Source organism: Gopherus flavomarginatus, chromosome 14 (genome assembly GCF_025201925.1).
Source record: "Gopherus flavomarginatus isolate rGopFla2 chromosome 14, rGopFla2.mat.asm, whole genome shotgun sequence".
NCBI classification, from domain to species: Eukaryota; Metazoa; Chordata; order Testudines; family Testudinidae; genus Gopherus; species Gopherus flavomarginatus.
Window position 1 is genome coordinate 6,596,148 of NC_066630.1, and position 18,637 is coordinate 6,614,784.

Below are 18,637 nucleotides of genomic sequence, written 5' to 3' on the forward strand. Positions count from 1 at the left end.
GCCTTGTCTACATAAGAAGGTTGCACCAGTTTAACCTAAAGTGTGAATTTACACTGATTCGGTTAAACGGGTTCAAACCCCTGTGTAGATGCACTCTCATTTGGGTTTGAAAGTGATTTTTTTCCAGTTCAGCGTAAATCAATTCGAAACAGGTGAAGCTAAACTGAAATAAGCCACTCTTAAACCAAAACAGGAATGCCCATACCAGACTGCACCAGTTTAACTAAATTGGTTTAAAAACTGATTTAAGTTGAACCAGTGCCACATTGCTGTGTAGACAAGACCTCAGTCTCGATTTGGTTCACTGGTAAAGCTTGTGTAGTTTAGTTTAGGATTATTCCTTCTCCCTTCCCCCCGCAGTGACACCTGCTGGTAGAGAGTGGAACTGCCTGAACTGTCTCCCCAAAGCCTAAGAATTAAGGGTCTAAGAATTAAGAAGAGAGGACAGGCGAGTATGTCAGCAAGGATGGTAATTAGAAGCCTGTCTGTCCCCCCGGGTCCTGTGACAGAAATCGATGGCAGACGGACAGGTGTGCAGGCCACACGCAGGACTGGGAATGGGCACCTACTGAATTCAGCTCTGACAGTGACTCACTGTCCAGCCTCGGGCATGTCACACCACCTCTCTGTACTTTGGTTTTACTGGCTGGAAGACAGGGATTAGAATACCTGCTGCAGAGCTGAGGACTGGTTAAATGTCTGCAAAACACCATGAAGATCAAAGGCAACCCGGCGTATATCAGTCAATGCTAAAAATTAACTTTACGTTGCTAAATTTGTATGTGAAGTTGATCATTCAGACCCTGTTCCTGTGTGTCTGAAACAAGCACAGATTCTGTTGTTGACCTGAATTCACCAGTAAAAGCCTGTGTCCCAGTCAAGGACTTGTTTTCCTTTTCCCAGCACTGTGTATCTGTGCTGCCCCCTGGGACATGAGTTACTCATTATTCCTTCCTGATCCCCGTGTACCGGCACAGAGGTCAGTGTGTCCTTCCCTGGCTCCCTTCTGGCACTTGTGCCATGCACCGTTTCGCTCAGCTGCACTGCAAATCAAAGTTACTGACTTGTTTCAAAAAAAGGGTCTGGTCTTGTATGGTGCTGAGCTATCCTGGCTCTCAGACGAGTCAATGGGAACCATTGGTTCTGAGCACCTCCCAGAATCAGACCCCACCCTGCCCCAAATACAGTTCTGAGAAAGCTAATTGAGAGTAAAATCTGCCTACTTTGCTATTATGCAGTGTAGTTATTATCCTAGGTTATCACGGTTGGAAGGGACCTCAGGAGGTCATCTAGTCCAACCCCCTGCTCGGAGCAGGTCCAATCCCCACACAGATTCTTACCCCAGTTCCCTAAATGGCCCTTTCAAAGACTGAACTCACAACCCTGGGTTTAGCAGGCCAATGTTCAAACCACTGAGCTATCCTTTGTCGGTCCCAGAATATTAGAGACACAAGGTGGGAGGGGTAATATGTTTTATTGCAGTGGTTCTCAACCCTTTTGTGCTCAGGACCTCTTTGTAAATGTTTATGGCCTGTCACGACCCAGTAAATAGTCTAGGGATGGAGACTCTGGTGAGACCACACCTGGAATATTGCAGCCAGTTTTGGTCCCTCCACTACAGAAAAGATGTGGACAAATTGGAGAGAGTGCAGCAGACAGCAACGAAAATGATCAGGGGGCTGGGGCACATGACTTACGAGGAGAGGCTGAGGGAACTGGGGTTATTTAGTCTGCAGAAGAGAAGAGTGAGGGGGGTTTGATAGCAGCCTTCAACTACCTGAAGGGGGGTTCCAGAGAGGATGGAGCTAGGCTGTTCTCAGTGGTGGCAGATGACAGAGCAAAGAGCAATGGTCTCAAGTTGCAGTGGGGGAGGTTTAGGTTGGATATTAGGAAAAACTTTTTCACTTAGAGGGTGGTGAAGCACTGGAATGGGTTACCTAGGGAGGTGGTGGAATCTCCGTCCGAAGAGGTTTTTAAGGTCTGGCTTGACAAAGCCCTGGCTGGGATGATTTAGTTGGTGTTGGTCCTGCTTTGAGCAGGGGGTTGGACTAGATACCTCCTGAGGTCTCTTCCAACCCTAATATTCTATGATTCAGTGCCGTGTACAGCAACAAGCCAGCAGAGCTTGAGCTAATTAAATTAACAGGCGAAATGGGTGAATTAGGGGAAAAGCTGCAGCTACCCGATGGGTGGGTTGGTTGGTTTGTTTAGATGGCATTAATAAATGCTGCAAAGCCAGCACCGGCTAGTCACTGTCTCCCTGTCCTGCTAGCAACCACTGTTGGTGGCGAAGGAGTGGGGATTGGCTGAATAAGGGTCAGTCACTGGGAGGATAAAGAGGGATGGAAGATTCTGGGCCTGCTGCTGCTCTGGTTGGGGCTGTCATGACCCCACTGAATGGCTCCATGTTGCCAGTTCCCTGGGCTGTCCTTTCAGTGGTGATTGTGTCTTGCCTTTCAGATGCTGTCCGATAGTCTGGAGCCTCGGGGGGACTTGCCAGCTCTAGCCGACTTATCCTAGGAGCATCTTTGACACACTGAGCTGCAGATGGCCTTGAAATCTCACTGACGGGGGAAATCAAGTCACACCAAAGCGGCCTCCTGCCCTGGTACCTGCCCCTGCACGCTCGCTCTACGAGCCATGGAGGCCACTGACGTGCCGGTGGGGAACCTCATTGACTTTGATTCCGAGCCCCCTGCCTCCGTCCCCGCTGAATCCCCTCCCTCACTCCCTCAACCCTCCAGCGGCAATGGGTTACTGGCAGACCTGGGGGACCCGGCGTCTGTAGGAGAGGAGAGTGACACCACGGAGTCGGCCGACAGTGAGAACGACATGGGGGATTCGCCCAGCCATCACAGCTGGAACAACTACCGCCGCTCCTCATCCAGTGAGTCCTTCTCGTCCAACCAGAGCACAGAGTCAGCCAAGGACGAGGTGATGGTGGAGCGCCGGGAGTTCATGAGGCAGTATGTGGAGAAGATCTTCAGTGGGGGGTGAGTGAGCCAGGCACAGTGGGGGTTGCTCTGTGCAGAGGTGCATGCTGGGAAGGAGTGGGGAATAGTGAAGCTGCCCCCTCCTCCAGAGCACGCTGCTGAGTAACTTCCACTGGCATGACTTTTCTCTGTTTGCCCTTTTTCTAAGCTTAAATTTTTCCCCCCTTCTGCATTTGGCAAATGTAGATTTCCCCCTCCACACAGTGTTAGAGGAACTAGAGACTGGGATTCAAGAGGTCAGGATAAACTCTTGCTTCTGCAACTGACTGGCTCTGTGACCTTGGGCAAGTCCCTTTTCTTCTCTGTACCTGAGTTTTGTCATTCTGTAAAATGGGATATTTCCTTATCTCGTGAGTGGGGATGAGAGGTTAAGGCTAAATTCACTAATGCTTGTAAAGTGCCTGGAGATCCTCCCATGGAAAGGGTGGTAGTCACACAGAGGGAGACCAGGTTCTGCAAGTTCCCCTCCTCCTTCCAACAGGACTGAAATTAACCAGACTTATTGTTTCCCCTCCTTGCCTTCATGTGCTGGGCTGCTCAGGGGCTTGGCGGCTGGCCTTTTTCTGTGCTGGGTAGCCTAGGGGTGCATGCCCTCATGCATGCTTCCCAGTGCTCCATTCCTCCCATGCCAAGCAGAGAATGGGTCATGAAGTGAGATAATGATTGAGTTGGGGGATGACAGCGGGGGAGTGGTATGGGGCATCCGCTCTAGGAGCATGTCTGAATTTGGGTACTGCCTGTGCATGTGATCCTGCTACAGCCTTATTTGCATGTGGCTGTGTTGCATGTACCCAGGAAAGGAGGGGAGGAATTGACCTGTCTGGTATAACCGCTGTCTAGGCCGCCCCTATACCTGCCACTGTAGCACAGAGCCGTCTATCAGAGGAAAGCTCTTGGCCATTGGAGCCTTGCTAAGTACCTGGATTTGGGTAGCTGCAGGGAAATGGCCTTTGACATCGTGTCTTGCCATACACTGGAGCTGCTGAGGCATCAAGCATGTCCCCTGGCGTGCGGCTCTTCCTCAGACTGTGATGCCTGGAACAGCATGTCCCCTTCTGATTGCCTGCTCAGGCCCGGCTGCCAGATTCGATTACTCTGCTTAGCCTGGTGTAGGATCCAGGAGTGAGGGAGGTTGGCAGAGAGGAGCAGGGAGAGCTTTCTGCATCTAGTCACAATGGAGCTGTGTCTGGAGGCGGAGGGACTGTGTCCCCCGCTCCATTCTCGTCCTGCGACACATCTCTGCGTTGCCCAGGCTTTGATGCAGACCTCCTCACTAATCTTAATGTCAGGGGATCCAATGCACACGGGGGTCTGTTTGCTGTTTGTCAGCGATGGATACCTCGGGCCCTTTGATCCCGACAGCAAGGCTTACTTGTTTCAGTCTGTGAAATATTCCAATTCAGTGCATCCAGTGTGATTGAGCAGATCGTCTGGTGGGAAGCAATAGGCAGAGCTGATAGTTTTGCTCGGAGTGATTTCAGTTGTTGCTGGGGAATTTCTGCACTGGAAATCGGTGGCTCCTTCCTTCGTCTTGAGAGCAAAAGAGCAGCACGAAGCAAGGAAAGGGAACAGGGCCGCCTGTCAGCATAGCCATAAAGCAGCCCAACTGGGAGTTACTGTACCTGGGGATTGTGCTGGATGGGGGGTACGCGGTAACATGAGACTGCCAAAGCTGCTTTGCTGAACCACGGAGCTGGATGCAGGCTGGAAGGGAGAGCCAAGGTGACCAGATGTCCCGATTTTATAGAGACGGTCCCGATTTTTGGGTCTTTTTCTTATATAGGCTCCTACTACACCTCCACCCCCATCCCAATTTTTCACACTTGCTGTCTGGTCACCATAGGGAGAGCGACAAGTTGCAGTAGAGCTGGAAGGATTCAGAGCACAGCTAGGGGGCTGTGGGACCAAGTGCTCCTTGGATCGGGGATTGGAGCTGCCAGGAGGGGTCAGAGGGGTGGCAGATGGAGCCTCCATCATCGTGTCAATTGTGCAGGAGAAACTGGCCTGCTTCCTGAGTCCGTCTGGGTTGGGGCGGCCATGTTCAGTGCAGATAAATCTGAAAGGTAGATGGGACAGGGAACGTGGGGGTCCAGACTGTAGGGGGTCACAGAGGCCTGTCCCTTCTACCTGATGCTGCCACAAGGTGAAGGTGATGAAGTGGTTCTAGGGAACAGTTTTATTATTTGTTTGCATTACTGTAGTGTCTAGCAGCCCCAATCCTGGACCAGGCCCCATTATGTTAGGTGCTGTACAAACACAGGACAAAAAGGCACTGTCTACGCTAGAGACCTTACAGCGGCACAGCTGTCCCGATGTGCCTGTGCCCCGTAAGGTCTCCCGTGTAGCTGCTCTTTGCCAACAGGGAAGAGCTCTCCCGTTGGCATCATTAAACCACCCCCCAACATAGCCCTGTCCACGTGCTTCTGTCGGTCGGGGGGTGTTTTTTCACACTCGACATACATTGTACTGACAAGGGCTAGTGTAGACGTAGCTTATGACAAGAGACAGCAGATGGATGCAACAGACAGACTCAAGATGGCAGGAGGACAATACTGGTCAGCATTAGAAGCAGTGGTTGGAGCACTTCAACAGCCAAATGTCCCGGAGTGATCTGAGTTAGTGGGGATTAGAGCTTTTGTCAGGCCCTCGGGTGCAGGAGATGCCAGCCAGACTCTCATAATAGAAACGTGGGGCTGGAAGGGATTTTGAGAGGCCTCATCCAGCCCCCTACCCTGAGGCAGGACCTCGACCATCACTGACGGGTTTGTCCACCTGTTCTTAAAAACCTCCAATGACGGATTCTGCAACCTCCCTTGTAAGCCCATTCCAGAGCTGAACTATCCAAAAAGGGAAAACTTTCTGCCTGTTTTCCAATTTTAGGTTCTAGCAAAGTTACTTAAGCTCCCAGGCTCGTCCTTTGAAGATGTTGTGCAGGTTTCCTTTGGGGACGAGGACAGTGAGGTCAGACACGGAGCGCGTGCCCGCCCACAAAACACCTTTCGAGATCCCTGGGTCCTGCGCATGCCTGTCACGTGTAGGGGACCTCATCCAGTGGTCTAAATGCCCCAACAACAATCATTACACACTTGCATGACCTCTCACAACAACAGAAAATAAGACAAAAACACTCTATCACCTGTGGGTGAGCACTTTCCAGAAAGCGATCACTCCATGTCTGACCTCTCAATCCTTGTCCTCAAAGGAAACCTGCTTTGCTGGACACTAAAAATCATGGTCCTAAAAAGACATTGGTTTTATGGCTTATTACAACAATCTGTAATCCACTTACCCCCCTCCCACCATACCCCCTTTTTTTCAGTCCTTTGACTACAGAGCCACTGCACTTTGAATGGTCTCTGACAATGTGTGAACTGCTTATCCTAACCAATCTGTTCCACCTTGTATTAACTGTGATGCCAGGATTACCTTTCCCAGACCTGAAGAAGAGCTCTGTGGAGCTCGGAAGCTTGTGTCTTTCACCAACAGAAATTGGTCAAATAAAAGACATGACCTCACTCTCCTTGCAGAGACATCCTAGATCCAAGCTGAGAACTGTGTGTGTGTCTGTCTGTCTCTGTCTCTCTCTCTCTCTCTCTCTCTCAAATGGAAACTGACCAGAATTTTTAGTATTGCTGTCATGAAATCTTTGTTCTATTTCCCCTATACCCAGGAGCTCCTGGGAGTGCATATGTCTGGGGAATATAAACTCTAATTCGGGCCAGGCTGAATGTAATTGTCTTGCTGATGTTGAGGGACTCAAGCCCATTGCAGCAAGCAGTGCCGTAACTGTGCCCTAGGAGCCGTCTAGCGACGAGGGACATTGACCTCCTTGCCTGTTTAGCCAAAGCTTGAGCCTGTGTCTGGCACACCCAGCTCACTTCTGTAGTGTAGACAAAATTTAAGAGTGATGGGAACTAGGGAAGGTTTGAGTCCTTGTGACCAGGTGTTGGGCAAAGGGTTGCAGATTCAGCCCTTGGTCACACCCGCTCCTCGTTAGGCGAACAAATTAAAGTGGGCTGGAGATAACCTGGCCCTAACTGGGGAGGCAGAGACATCTGCTACCTAATTAGCCTGGAGCTGCATAAAAGTCTGAAGGGAAGGAAGCCAGGGGAGAGCAGGAGGAAAGAGGAAAGGGCAGGGAATGGAAGCTGGGAGGTAGCTCTCCCCTCCCTCCCGCCTGCCTGCAGCTGGTGAAGGGTTACTTGTACGGTGGTGGGAACAAGCCTGAGAATAAAGTGCACCAGCGGTTACTAAACCCAGGGTCTCTGAGTGACTTTGTGAACCTAGCAGAGGCAGAAGCCAAGGGGGCCCTACTGCAGTCCTGCTAAAACTCTCTAGGTAGGTAGCACTTGGCAATGATGGTTGGGCACATTGCCCTTCCTGAGGGGAGGAACTCTAAATGTGCGGTCGGTCTGTGTCCGGCTAGCTTGGGGGTCAGTTCACACCTTGCACTCTCACATCCACGCTACCTTGAGTTTCTGTCCCACTTTCATCTTACAAACCAGTCGACTCCTGCAGTGCCAGGCACTGTGTGTGTGAAGAGCGCAGCCAGGAGAGCAGATGTTCCTTGGCCCTGCCATGCAGGGAGAACTCTCTTTCTATTTCCAATGAGGTTTTGCACTCGTTGAGTTGCTGAGGCCATGTCTACATCTAAAATTTTGCAGCGCTGGTTGTTACAGCTGTATTAGTACAGCTGTATAGGGCCAGCGCTGCAGAGTGGCCACACTTACAGCAACCAGCGCTGCAAGTGGTGTTAGATGTGGCCACACTGCAGCGCTGTTGGGCGGCTTCAAGGGGTTTCGGGGAACGCGAGAGCAAACCGGGAAAGGAGACCAGCTTCGCCGCGGTTTGCTCTCGCGTTCCGCGAACCACCCTGCAAACCGCAGGGAAGGAGACCTGCTTGCTCGGGTTCGGGGAACGCGAGAGCAAACCGGGAAAGGAGACCAGCTTCGCCGCGGTTTGCTCTCGCGTTCCGCGAACCACCCTGCAAACCGCAGGGAAGGAGACCTGCTTGCTCGGGTTCGGGGAACGCGAGAGCAAACCGGTAAAGGAGACCAGCTTCGCCGGGGTTTGCTCTCGCGTTCCGCGAACCACCCTGCAAACCGCAGGGAAGGAGACCTGCTTGTTCGGGGAACGCGAGAGCAAACCGCGGCGAAGCTGGTCTCCTTCCCCGGTTTGCTCTCGCGTTCCCCGAACCGCCGAGCAAGCAGGTCTCCTTCCCTGCGGTTTGCAGGGTGGTTCGCGGAACGCGAGAGCAAACCGCGGCGAAGCTGGTCTCCTTCCCCGGTTTGCTCTCGCGTTCCCGGAACCACCCTGCAAACCGCAGGGAAGGAGACCTGCTTGCTCGGGGTTCGGGGAACGCGAGAGCAAGCCGGGGAAGGAGACCAGCTTGATTACCAGAGGCTTCCTCAGGTATGCTGGGATACCTGCTTATTCCACGGAGGTCAAGAAAAGCGCTGGTAAGTGTCTATACTTGATTACCAGCGCTGGATCACCAGCGCTGGATCCTCTACACCCGAGACAAAACGGGAGTACGGCCAGCGCTGCAAACAGGGAGTTGCAGCGCTGGTGGTGCCCTGCAGATGTGTACACCTCCTAAGTTGCAGCGCTGTAACCCCCTCACCAGCGCTGCAACTTTCTGATGTAGACAAGCCCTGAGTGAATAGCTCTTGAGTAGTGCTCTCGTTTCACTTTCAAAAAATTCCTGGCAAGTCTGAGCACTCGACAGAGGAGAAAACCCGCTTGGCTGCCTCCGTGCTGGCAGTTCTTTTCACTAAGAAACACACTTTCTTGGCACTGGAGAAGCCCCTGAGATGTGTAATGTTTCTATCTCGTTTACAAGTGCTATTGCCCGAGGACTGCAACGCTGCATCATCCCAGCCCAGAGCAGAAACCTCAGCTCTTCAGTCACCATGACTTGGTTTGCTTTGGGGTTTTTAAAAACTAAATTAAAACCGTGCGCCAAAAAGGCCCCAATTAAAATGCATCACACTCCCACTAAGCAGTGCGGCTTTGCCCACTCCCCACTTCCAGGCAGCCATCTCGGCTCCAAACAGAGAATCTGTCGTGCGTGGCTGGTGTTGGTTGGCCCCTGCCTGATTTTCATCAACAGCTTCTTCCCCTGTGCTTCAGCTGCTGTGTTGGTGTCTCGCCTCTTACTTCCACCACAGAGCACTTTATGCTCTGCTTACGGTGTGTAAAGAAATTCTGGTACCTCTCTCAGCCCTTCCCTGGCTAAGGAAGGTGATATGCCCATTTGACATGGTTTAGGAGTTGTCCAAGACTATTGGATCATAAGCTTGTCTTGCTACTCCTGTAAAATGCCACGTACCGCCTGTGATGCTATATTAATAGTCATGGTGTCTTTCAGCAGGTAGACCAATAAGTGTAATACTCTCACAATCCCTCCCTTCCCTGCGGTGGCGAGAAATATTCATCCCCCGATCATGTCTTGTCATTAATCCGTATTGCCAATGTAATCTCTTTGGAGCAGGGACTGTCTTTACCATGTATTTGTACAGTGTTTAGCAAAAGTCAATAATTGGGACCTCTTAGGGTTACTGTAAGATGAATGTGTGACTCCGAGTATGTCTACAGTGCAATGTAAGGCCATGGTTAGTGGGACTCAAGTCCGCTGACCTGTGTTAGGGATCCCTGGGCTTGAATGTCAACGTATTTTAACCCTACATTAAGATTTTTTTCTAACTCATGCTCGAACCTAGGGCTCTGATGTCCACACTGACGTGCGCAGACCTGAGTCAAAATAACCATGTTTGAGTCCCTAGCCACCCCTTGCCCCCGAATGTGGTGCACTGTGGGAAAACTTTACTGTCCATGCTGCATGTTTCCAGGAAGCAGCTCTCTTTGCAGAAGGCTTGATCGATTCGCTCTCCATTGCAAACCCAGGCGGCTCTCTGGCATGCTTGCAGATTGGTGATCAGAAGAATACGAGTCAATGCCGACCTGAGCTGCTGCCCTTCGCAAAGCGGGGATGGCTTCCGTTTTCAGTAGAGTGCATTGCAGATTGTTGGGATAGAGAGGACTAAGCAGTCTGTCCCATGGAATTATGGGATACTTCCAGCTGACTCCGTAGCCCCCAAGTCAACTAGGGCTGCATCTACACTGCAAAGCAATAGAGCTCGGATCCTGGGTCCCAGCTTAACTTGACCTCAGACCCTCCAGCCCTGCAGGGTCCTGGGACTCTGTGTTGGAGCCCTGAGTTAGCACAATTGCAGCATAGACTCAAGGGGGATTAGATGTAGGCTTGGGCTCATGTTGCTATGTAGACATACCTTGGGGTTTGTGATGCACTGAACAAAAAAACTGCTCCCCCCAAGACGTGCTGCATCTTTTAGTGAAGACCAGGAGCAGAATGGAAAGGCCAAGAAGCAGCCTGAGCAGCAGGTCTGTGCGTGACAATACAGACGTGTCCTGTACATGTAGCCCTGCTGATACGGCTGCGTCCCTGATTGATTGTGTCCTCGATAGAACTTGTGGATTCTTTCCCCCCAGGGTCTGCTCCTGGCTCTCTGAATACCTCCACTTGTTTCACAGGCTGCAGGGATTTTCTGAGCAGCTCAGTGCTGGAAGGGAATTTAAAGTGTTTGATTTCTTGTCCGTTCCAGGGAGGACCTGGACCAAGAAGAGAAGGCCAAGTTTGGGGAGCTGTGCAGCGGAGAGAACGGAAAAGGCAGGGAGTGGTTTGCAAGATACGTCAGTGCTCAGGTGAGCAGGGGATAACAGCTGCCTGATGCTAACTACTCTGTGTCAAAGCAGTTGAGGGTGGCTGGCAGGAGAGTGGGTCTCCTGGACGTCTGTTAGAACAGCAGAGTGATGTGTTTGGAGACCATCCCTCGTCTCAGTGGGGAGAGCTGGGGGCAAAGGGATGCATGTATTGAATTGTATTAAAAATGCGACGGTATCAGTCACTGGGCAGCAGAATGTTAGAGAGAAGCCGTCAGTTTCATTTAAAAAAAATCAAAATAACTCATCAAAACTCCTCCCAGCTCCCAAGTCAAATTCCACACAGTCAAACCAGCATCCAGTGTCCCAGCCCCATTTTCAAATTCTCTGGGAGCACTCACATCAGGTCTTCGGAGCTTGCACTGTCAGTAGCAATGGAGAGGAAGCGGTGCTAACGCTGACGTGTGTTGGCTTCGTTTGTCTTTGCAGCGCTGTAACTCCAAGTGCGTCTCGGAGCAGACTTTCTATCGGCTGGTGCAGTCCTTCGCGGTGGTGCTGTTTGAGTAAGTAATGGCAGATATCAAAGCAGGATTGATTTCCTTTTTCACAACTGAGCCCTCTTGTAATCTACTCACCGAGCCATCAGAGGGATGCTTTGCTTCCATGCCACCTAATTCCAGGAGCCCAGCCTCAGCTAAGTAGAAAGTCAGCAACCGGTGCTAACTGAACAGCTGCCTGTTCCCAGTTGAACCGCAGAGCAATGACTCTGGAAGCACCTTTTGAGCCAGCTGCATTGCACCGAAATTGCTTTGAGGGCCACGTGTCAATTAGCAGCATCTCCAGTGTGAATGCCCATGGCTGCTTGGAAGCGGAGTGTCTGGTTTTGTGTAAAGCAGTGGAGCGGGTCCTGGGTAGATAGGTGGGTTTAGAGACAGTAATGCTGGGGTGGGGTGGGGCTCTGAGCAGTTGGGATGCGGGAAGTCTGACATTTCCCAAATGGGATTTACAGTAACCAGAGGATGAGTCTGGTTAAGCTGACACTATGGAGGAAGTGGCCTGGTACCAAAACATCTGGTACTTTTGGGTATCTGCCAGTTCTGCTATGCTGCTGTAGGTATGGCTGCTAATTCCTTGCGTCTCTCTCTCTCCCTGACCCATTTCAGGTGTCACCAGATGGATGACTTTGGTCCTGCCAAAAATCTAATGACCATGTGTTTCACTTACTATCACATCGGTAAGCGGCTTGTGCGCACAAGTGCCTTTCTCGTGTTGGCTGAAAGAGTAGGGGCATTGAAACGACTTAGAATAAGTGTGAGGGTGGGTTGTTAGAACAGATGTGTGTTCACTCGGAGGGGCACTGCTGGCTATAGGATGACATCCCTAATCCCACATGGAAACATCCGCTTGATTTGAGATTGGGAGGCAGTCACTGAGAATGGTATCTGCGGAGGGCCCAATTTTCTAACCAAAGTTTAAAAAACTAAAGGTCAAAGTTTTCAGAACTAACTAGTGATTTGTGGGGCGCGAACTTGAGATACTTCAGCGGCTTGATTTTTCTGAGTGGGAAAGGGCTCAGGACCTCCTTAAAATCAGGCTCCCTGCTGGGTCTCTGGATGCCCAGAAACTGAGGCACCCACAATCACTAGTCACTTCTGAAAATCTTGTTCTAAATCCAACGCACTTTTAAACAGGGAAATCTTCAGCCTTAGGAGCCATTTTCAACAGAAAATTGTGTCCATTTTAAAAAACAGGAGCTTCCTCGCTTCTCTCTCTCCTTGTCTGTGTTCCTCTGGCTGAGGGTTCTGCTCCTGCACCAAATGCCCAGCACAGAGGTGGAATCGGTATCGCAGTCATTGGAACTAAGATCAGGCATGAGCTGAGCTATGTTCGGGAGCCCGGCGTTGTTATGGCATGATTGTCATTAATGCTACTGTGAGTTATGTATATGCAGAGAGTGGGGAGCGTGTTTTTCAGTGTATCATGTGTGCTCCAGATGTCGTTGTCCGGCAGCTCACAGCTGCTTTGAACCCCTTGGTGCTCAATGTCTTACCACAAATGCCCAAGGGGGACAAGCTCTGGTGTGTCCTTGTCCATTCAACAGAAGAGATGTCATCTGGCTATTACAGTAGTGCTTGGCTATTGAGACGATGGGAGCCATGGTAGATAAATATTGAAACTCAGGGATGCGGCACATGCTTTCTCCAGCTGCAGCAGAAGGGGAATCCGGCTGTTCGAAACATCTCTCCTTTATTATTAGAGGGTCCTGTGTTCTCTGCCAGGGAACGCACCTATTCTAAGGCCAGTGTTATCAGCTCAGCACAGCGTGATGAAGTCATGGCAGTGCTGCGTGATTGAGTTTACTTCATTTCAGAGTTTGTGAGCTCAGGTTAAAACGGACTCGTGAGGCTTAAAGATTCCCCGTTAGGAACCCAGGCTCCTCTGATTCTGCTGAGCTTGGAGCTTTTCAAATAAGAAATCAATGTCCAGTGACAGCTTTTTTTTCATGACTGGGGCCAGCTTTTTTTAATTGCTGAGTTTCTCTGAATTGCCATTCCTGTCCCACTGTCAGCTAGAGAATACTATTAAACTGTCTTGGAGAGTTAGAGTGTGGAGCTGGGCTGATGCAGCCTCATAGCACAGTGAAGTGGTGGATTAGTTAGTCCCAAAAGACTAAAGGAAATAGATGGGGAGCCTAATGGGAGACCCTGAGCAGTGTGGGGGCTGGAGAGTGAGGGACTTACCTCTGAGTGGTGAATGCAGAGGAGAGGGGAAATGGCATTCATAAAATATCCAGTGGGTTGCTGGAAAGAGTGTTCCTCTAGAACAGTGGTTCTCAACCAGGGGTACGCAGAGGTCTTCCAGGGGGCACATCAACCCATCTAGATATTTGCCTAGTTTTATAGCAGACTACCTAAAAAGCACTAGTGAAGTCAACACAAACTGAAATTTCATTCAATGACTTGTTTATACTGCTCTATGTACTATGTCAGCAGTTCTCAATCTGTGGGTGAGTTGGTTTTAATGGGGTCGCCAGGGCCAATGTTACACTCGCTGGGGCCCAGGACACAAAGCCCAAGCCCCACCACTCAGGGCTGAAGCCCAAGTTTTTAAGTGAGGTGGAACTTGAGTTATGCAAGACAAATCAGACTCCTGAAAGGGGCACAGTCGTCTAGAATGGTTGAGAACCACTGCTCTAGATCTCAGACCAGTGACGTCCCAGCACCCCCACAGCCTCCGCTGCAAATCGAGTGGCTGTTCCCCTTCTGAATGTTCGTGCAGCAGCCAGGAGAATCTCTCTGCTCTCTAGCTATGAGGATGCCAAACCCCTCAGCAGTCTGTCTTGCACCACCTCTTGGTTCAGGAGACGCTCGCCATCATGCACACGCTGTTGGCTTTAAAGCGAAGGTTGCACCCCGGCGAGGCGGAGATGCTGACAGAGGGGATTTGCCTTGTGAAGCCTTGTGGTGTTGGTTTAGTCTCCATGTAGCTAAAACCGGGTGTCTTTGTAACCTTTCTAGGAGTAAGGACTTGAGGCGCTTGTAGCTAAAGCCGTGCAGCCGCCTTTGCAGTAGGGAGACGCCTCGATTTAGTTATCCTGGGATCACTTAAAAGAGCCATTTCTAGGAACCGCCTGTTTCTCTTGTAGGTAAAAACCAGGCGCTGCCCTCAGAGGCTAAGGAGAAGCCCATGGGGAGCATCGACTCGTACCTGAAGTCAGCGAACAGCTGGCTGGCTGAGAAGAAAGACATTGCCGAGCGACTCTTGAAGAACACGTCAGCGAAGACTGAGAATGTGAAGGGCTTCTTCGGGGGGCTGGAAACCAAGCTTAAGGGACCGACGGGCAAGAAGAGCGAGTGAGTATTGCTCCAGCAGTTCTCTGACGCCCTGTGTAGGGGACGTGTGCTGTGGGCTGGACAAACGGGCCGTGCAGACGTCATGGCTGTCAACCAGACACATGCGTGTGTTGTCTGGGATAGAACAGGCGACCCCCCTCCTGCTCTGAAAGCAGATGCCTCTACTCAGGTGGCTAAAGGGGGACCTCCTGTCAGGGCTTTATCTCCCCTACAGCACGTTTGTCCAGCTCTGCAGTCACTAGAGCGTGAGATAGACCCATGGATAGGTATGATTCCATGCAGCACAAGGCCCCTAGATCTGTGAGAGCTTCTAATTCAGGCTCTCCAGTTGCAGCTCTTAGCGTTATGTGGGCTTCCTAGCGAGGCCTACATGTCTGTCCTTATCTGTGCTGAGACAGGTAGTCTCCAGAGATGGATTTCTTTGGGCGTAGAGCCGTGGTTCCCAAACTGCTCTGTGGACCATCAACAGCCCAGAGAGAATGTGCTGGTGTGTGGAAGAGATTTGGCAGGCCATGTGCTGCTGGCTGCTGCACCTCATTTTCAGCCTGTAAAGCTCGTTAAATTACAAATGCATTAAATCCCAGGGAGGTGGTGTTTGACCACCAATGGGAGCCTGAGGGAAGGTGACCCGTGCGATCACAAATGGGCATGCAGGTGTCCCCGAGACACCCTCTCCATTTAGATGTAGCTCCCTCGGTGAGAAATTGAGAGGGCCAATGCAGAGAGAAGGGCAACAACCTTCCAGGGGCTTTCCAACTGATTGCCCCAACTCTGCAGTGGTGGGGATACCAGAGCTGGAGTGTTCTCTAATGGTTAGTCATGGGTCCAGAAGTCAGGAGAGCTGGACTGCATTCCTGGCTCTGCCACTGACTCCCTGGGTGACGATAGGAAATCAGCCAGCCTCCCCATGCCTCGTTTCCCCATCTGCAGAATGGGGATAATATGCTTACCTACTTCTGAGAGGAGTGGCTGCAAAGCACTGGGAGTCATTCTGGGGAAATAGCCTGCATGGGCATGAAGTTATTGGGTGAAACTCTTCGAAGGGCTCCAATGTACTTTGGCCATGGCTAGCACCTCAGTCAGCCTCTTGTGTCTCGCCCCAGTGGCTGTGATGGGGGAGGTGGATGCCAGCAGGCTGAATGGGTTAGTCACGTGGGCTGATAGGAGGGGGAGCTGGCTGCTGTAAGGCATTGGTTTCTGAGAGGGAGGAGCTGACTGGCATGGTTTCTTTGCTGTAGGGAAGGGGAAGACAAACCGAAGGAGAAGCTGCAGAAGACAGGTAAGCAGTGCGGCTGAAAATCAATGGCTTTAGCAAAGGGATCCCCAGGACCTGAGAATGGGGCTCAGGGGGCAGACTCGGTGTGAAATTCCCCGGCATAGCCAGCGTCATGTATAGTAACCGGCAGAGTGAAATTGCCTTGAGGATGACTGATAACTTCTTAGTGCGGTTTGCAGGGGCACTTACGGAAGCTGCAGTGAAACCAGAGGACGTTTTTCCAATCCATTGTTCAGAGCAGTAGCATCTCTCATTCCATAGCAGCATCCCTTGGGTGCTGAATGTAACCTGCACACACGCAATGTGGTGCTTTGTGTTGTTGTCGTTCCCCTTCCCCGTATAGAGGTTTGTGTTGGCTACTGCCTCTGAGCTAATGGACCAGCTCCTTGAGCTCAAGCAGCAGCCATGAGGAAGAAGAACAAAGCAGGGCTGCTTTTCTCTGCCCCTGTTAGGGATGGTTTGAGTTGATTTTTTTTCCTCGATACCTCAGGGTGACTGCTTGGGTGGTGGGGTAAGTAGCTGAGTAGTGCTAAGTTTGTGTTCGTACAGATCAGCCTCCTCACAGCCTTGATGTGCAACTCTGCCTCCCGACAGTTTCCTTGTACAGCCCCGAGGAGGAAGAGGAGAAGAAGGGAGAGAAGATCTATTTATATATGCACCTGAAGCAGCAGCCTATCTGGTAAAGTCTGGTTATCCACCTTGAGCTGCAGCCCCCGGGGACCAGCTGTGCCTGGTACCTCTGAGTCAGCTGGCATGAGTATCCACTTGCACAGCACCGGCAGTATGAGGGGGAACCCAGGCCCTGTGCTACTCAGAGAACAGTGCCCAGAGCCGGTGCTGCCATGCAGGCCGAGTGACATGCTGCCGTTCCCCACAACTCAGCCATGTGCCTAATCCAAGTACTCTTCTCTTTGCATATGCAGAGTTGACTCTGCCTTCCCCCTGCCCACCCCCCACCTCCCTCCAAATGGTGAGATCTGTCAATGCAGCCGCTGATCAAAAGCCCCCAAACCAGGAGTTAACAGCTCAGTAAAGCTGACTTCTCTTTGCTGCATGCTGCGTGCATAGAAGCCAAAGGCTGGATCTGTGGGGAGGCACTTTGGCAGGACCCCGTATATGTGCACAAGTGCCCGCAGTCGCTCGGAGGTGCTGCTGGAGTGGTGGCCGTGCTCTCCCGTGCAATGCGCCGTCTCCAAAGCTTTCTCCCTGTTTTGCAGGCACACCCTGAGGTTTTGGAATGCAGCCTTTTTCGATGCTGTCCATTGCGAGAGGAGGAAGAGATCTCCCACCACCAGGTAGGGCGTGAACATTAAATTCTGGCTGCCCTTGGCAAGGGAGGGCTGGAAGGCAGGGGGAAAACGGCCATGCTTCACTCTCAAACTCCCCAGCCCCACCAACAGTGATGACAGGTTAGGCCCTCCCTGCTGCAGCTGTTTGCTGAGAAGCCCACCCAGCTGACAGCTGTTTAAATCCTGCTGCACTGTGAAGGCAATTGCCATGGCTAATGCTGGAACTAACTGCATGGAGGTGCTTGGAATCCTGGGTGGAGCATTATGGGGGAAGAGTATGGTGAAAGGAGCCTGCCCCCTCCTCCAGGCGTTCTTTCTGAAGGCCTTTTCTCTGCACTGGGTACAGCGCATAGTGAGGCTGCCTATATTGCATAGTAGCTGTTGGAAAGTGCTGAGTCTCTTTCTGCAAGGGCTGGTCATTGCTGTGCAGCCCCGGCCATGCAGGTGAGGATCAGCACTTCTCAGAGGATGCAGTTTCATAGGAGAGCATCTAAGCCAGCTTCTATTCGATCACAGAAAGTTGTGATCAGATAACACTGAGGGGCTTGGTTACCATAGGCTTAGAGGAGTTCAGCTGTGCAGTTCCCATGGATGTTATAGAGTCCATGTGCCTTTGGGACAGGAGAAATCCATTGAAATCATCTCTCAAAAATAGCTGCTTTTGCATAGCAAATAGATGATGATCAGTCCTGCCAAGACCTGGACCCCAGGTTCTGCTTTCGCTCTTCCACTATGGACCTGATCTTCCGAAACAAAAGCAGATTATAGGGAAATGCTCTGTTTTGTGTGTTTGATTAAAAGGTTGCTATGGAAGTAGAACCTTGAGCTTGTGTTTAGGCAGCTAAGGAAAGAATACATTTTCCAGTGTTCTTTTTGAATATAGATACTCATGTAATTTAAGTCTAGACATTTATTCTGTTGAGGATTTGGGATCTCAAAGGTTTTCTTGTTTTTAGCTGCTTTTAAAGGGACACAGTTGCAGAGCTTGAGTCCAAAATCCAGTAGGCGTTTTTTGTCTGTTTTTATTTTTATTTTATTTTTTTTAAATGCAAGTCTTACGAGAGCTGTGTTACTAGAGACCTTTCAGGGAAATGATAAAATTTATATGGGAGGTTTCATTGCTAGGATTGCAAAATCCTCTGTAGTGTTGTGAAAGGGCAGCAGCAGCATGGTACAGGCAGAGGAGAAGTAGAAATTAAATTGACTCAAAAGAGAAGTGAAATGACCTTTCAAGTTACTGAATTAAATGTTGAAATAAGCTTCAGAAGTGGTGAGGAATCAATTTGTTTTTTAAAATTCTCTCTGACTTAGTATTCTGAAATGTTGCTTATAACAGAGGGTGGGTCACTTATTTAAAATAATTTTTTAACTTGACAGTGTCCCTTTAAGAAGGATAGCATGGTGATGTGCATAAGGCACTGGATTGGGAGTCAGGAGACCTGTCTTCTGTTCCTGCTGTTCCACTGACCCAGTGTGTGTGACCTTGGGCAAATCAGCTCTCTTTGCCACAGTTTCCATACCTGTGAAACGGGGACAATGCTT

At 50.7% G+C, this 18,637-nt stretch overlaps 1 protein-coding gene across 8 annotated transcripts in view; it reads left to right on the forward strand.

Annotated features, from left to right (window-relative positions):
- KIAA0513 (KIAA0513 ortholog) overlaps positions 1 to 18,637 on the forward strand; it is an 86,634-nt gene that overhangs the window by 50,219 nt on the left and 17,778 nt on the right. For 6 of the 8 annotated variants that reach the window (XM_050923231.1, XM_050923232.1, XM_050923234.1 and 3 more), the window contains 8 exons: positions 2,461 to 2,993; positions 10,619 to 10,718; positions 11,166 to 11,239; positions 11,840 to 11,910; positions 14,323 to 14,530; positions 15,769 to 15,809; positions 16,356 to 16,485; positions 17,024 to 17,101. In XM_050923231.1, coding sequence (XP_050779188.1) covers positions 2,641 to 2,993; positions 10,619 to 10,718; positions 11,166 to 11,239; positions 11,840 to 11,910; positions 14,323 to 14,530; positions 15,769 to 15,809; positions 16,356 to 16,485; positions 17,024 to 17,101 — 1,055 coding nt within the window. In that variant the 5' untranslated portion in view covers positions 2,461 to 2,640. The remainder of the gene's footprint in view (positions 1 to 2,460; positions 2,994 to 10,618; positions 10,719 to 11,165; positions 11,240 to 11,839; positions 11,911 to 14,322; positions 14,531 to 15,768; positions 15,810 to 16,355; positions 16,486 to 17,023; positions 17,102 to 18,637) is intronic. The other 2 variants (XM_050923236.1, XM_050923237.1) reach the window with 1 other exon arrangement.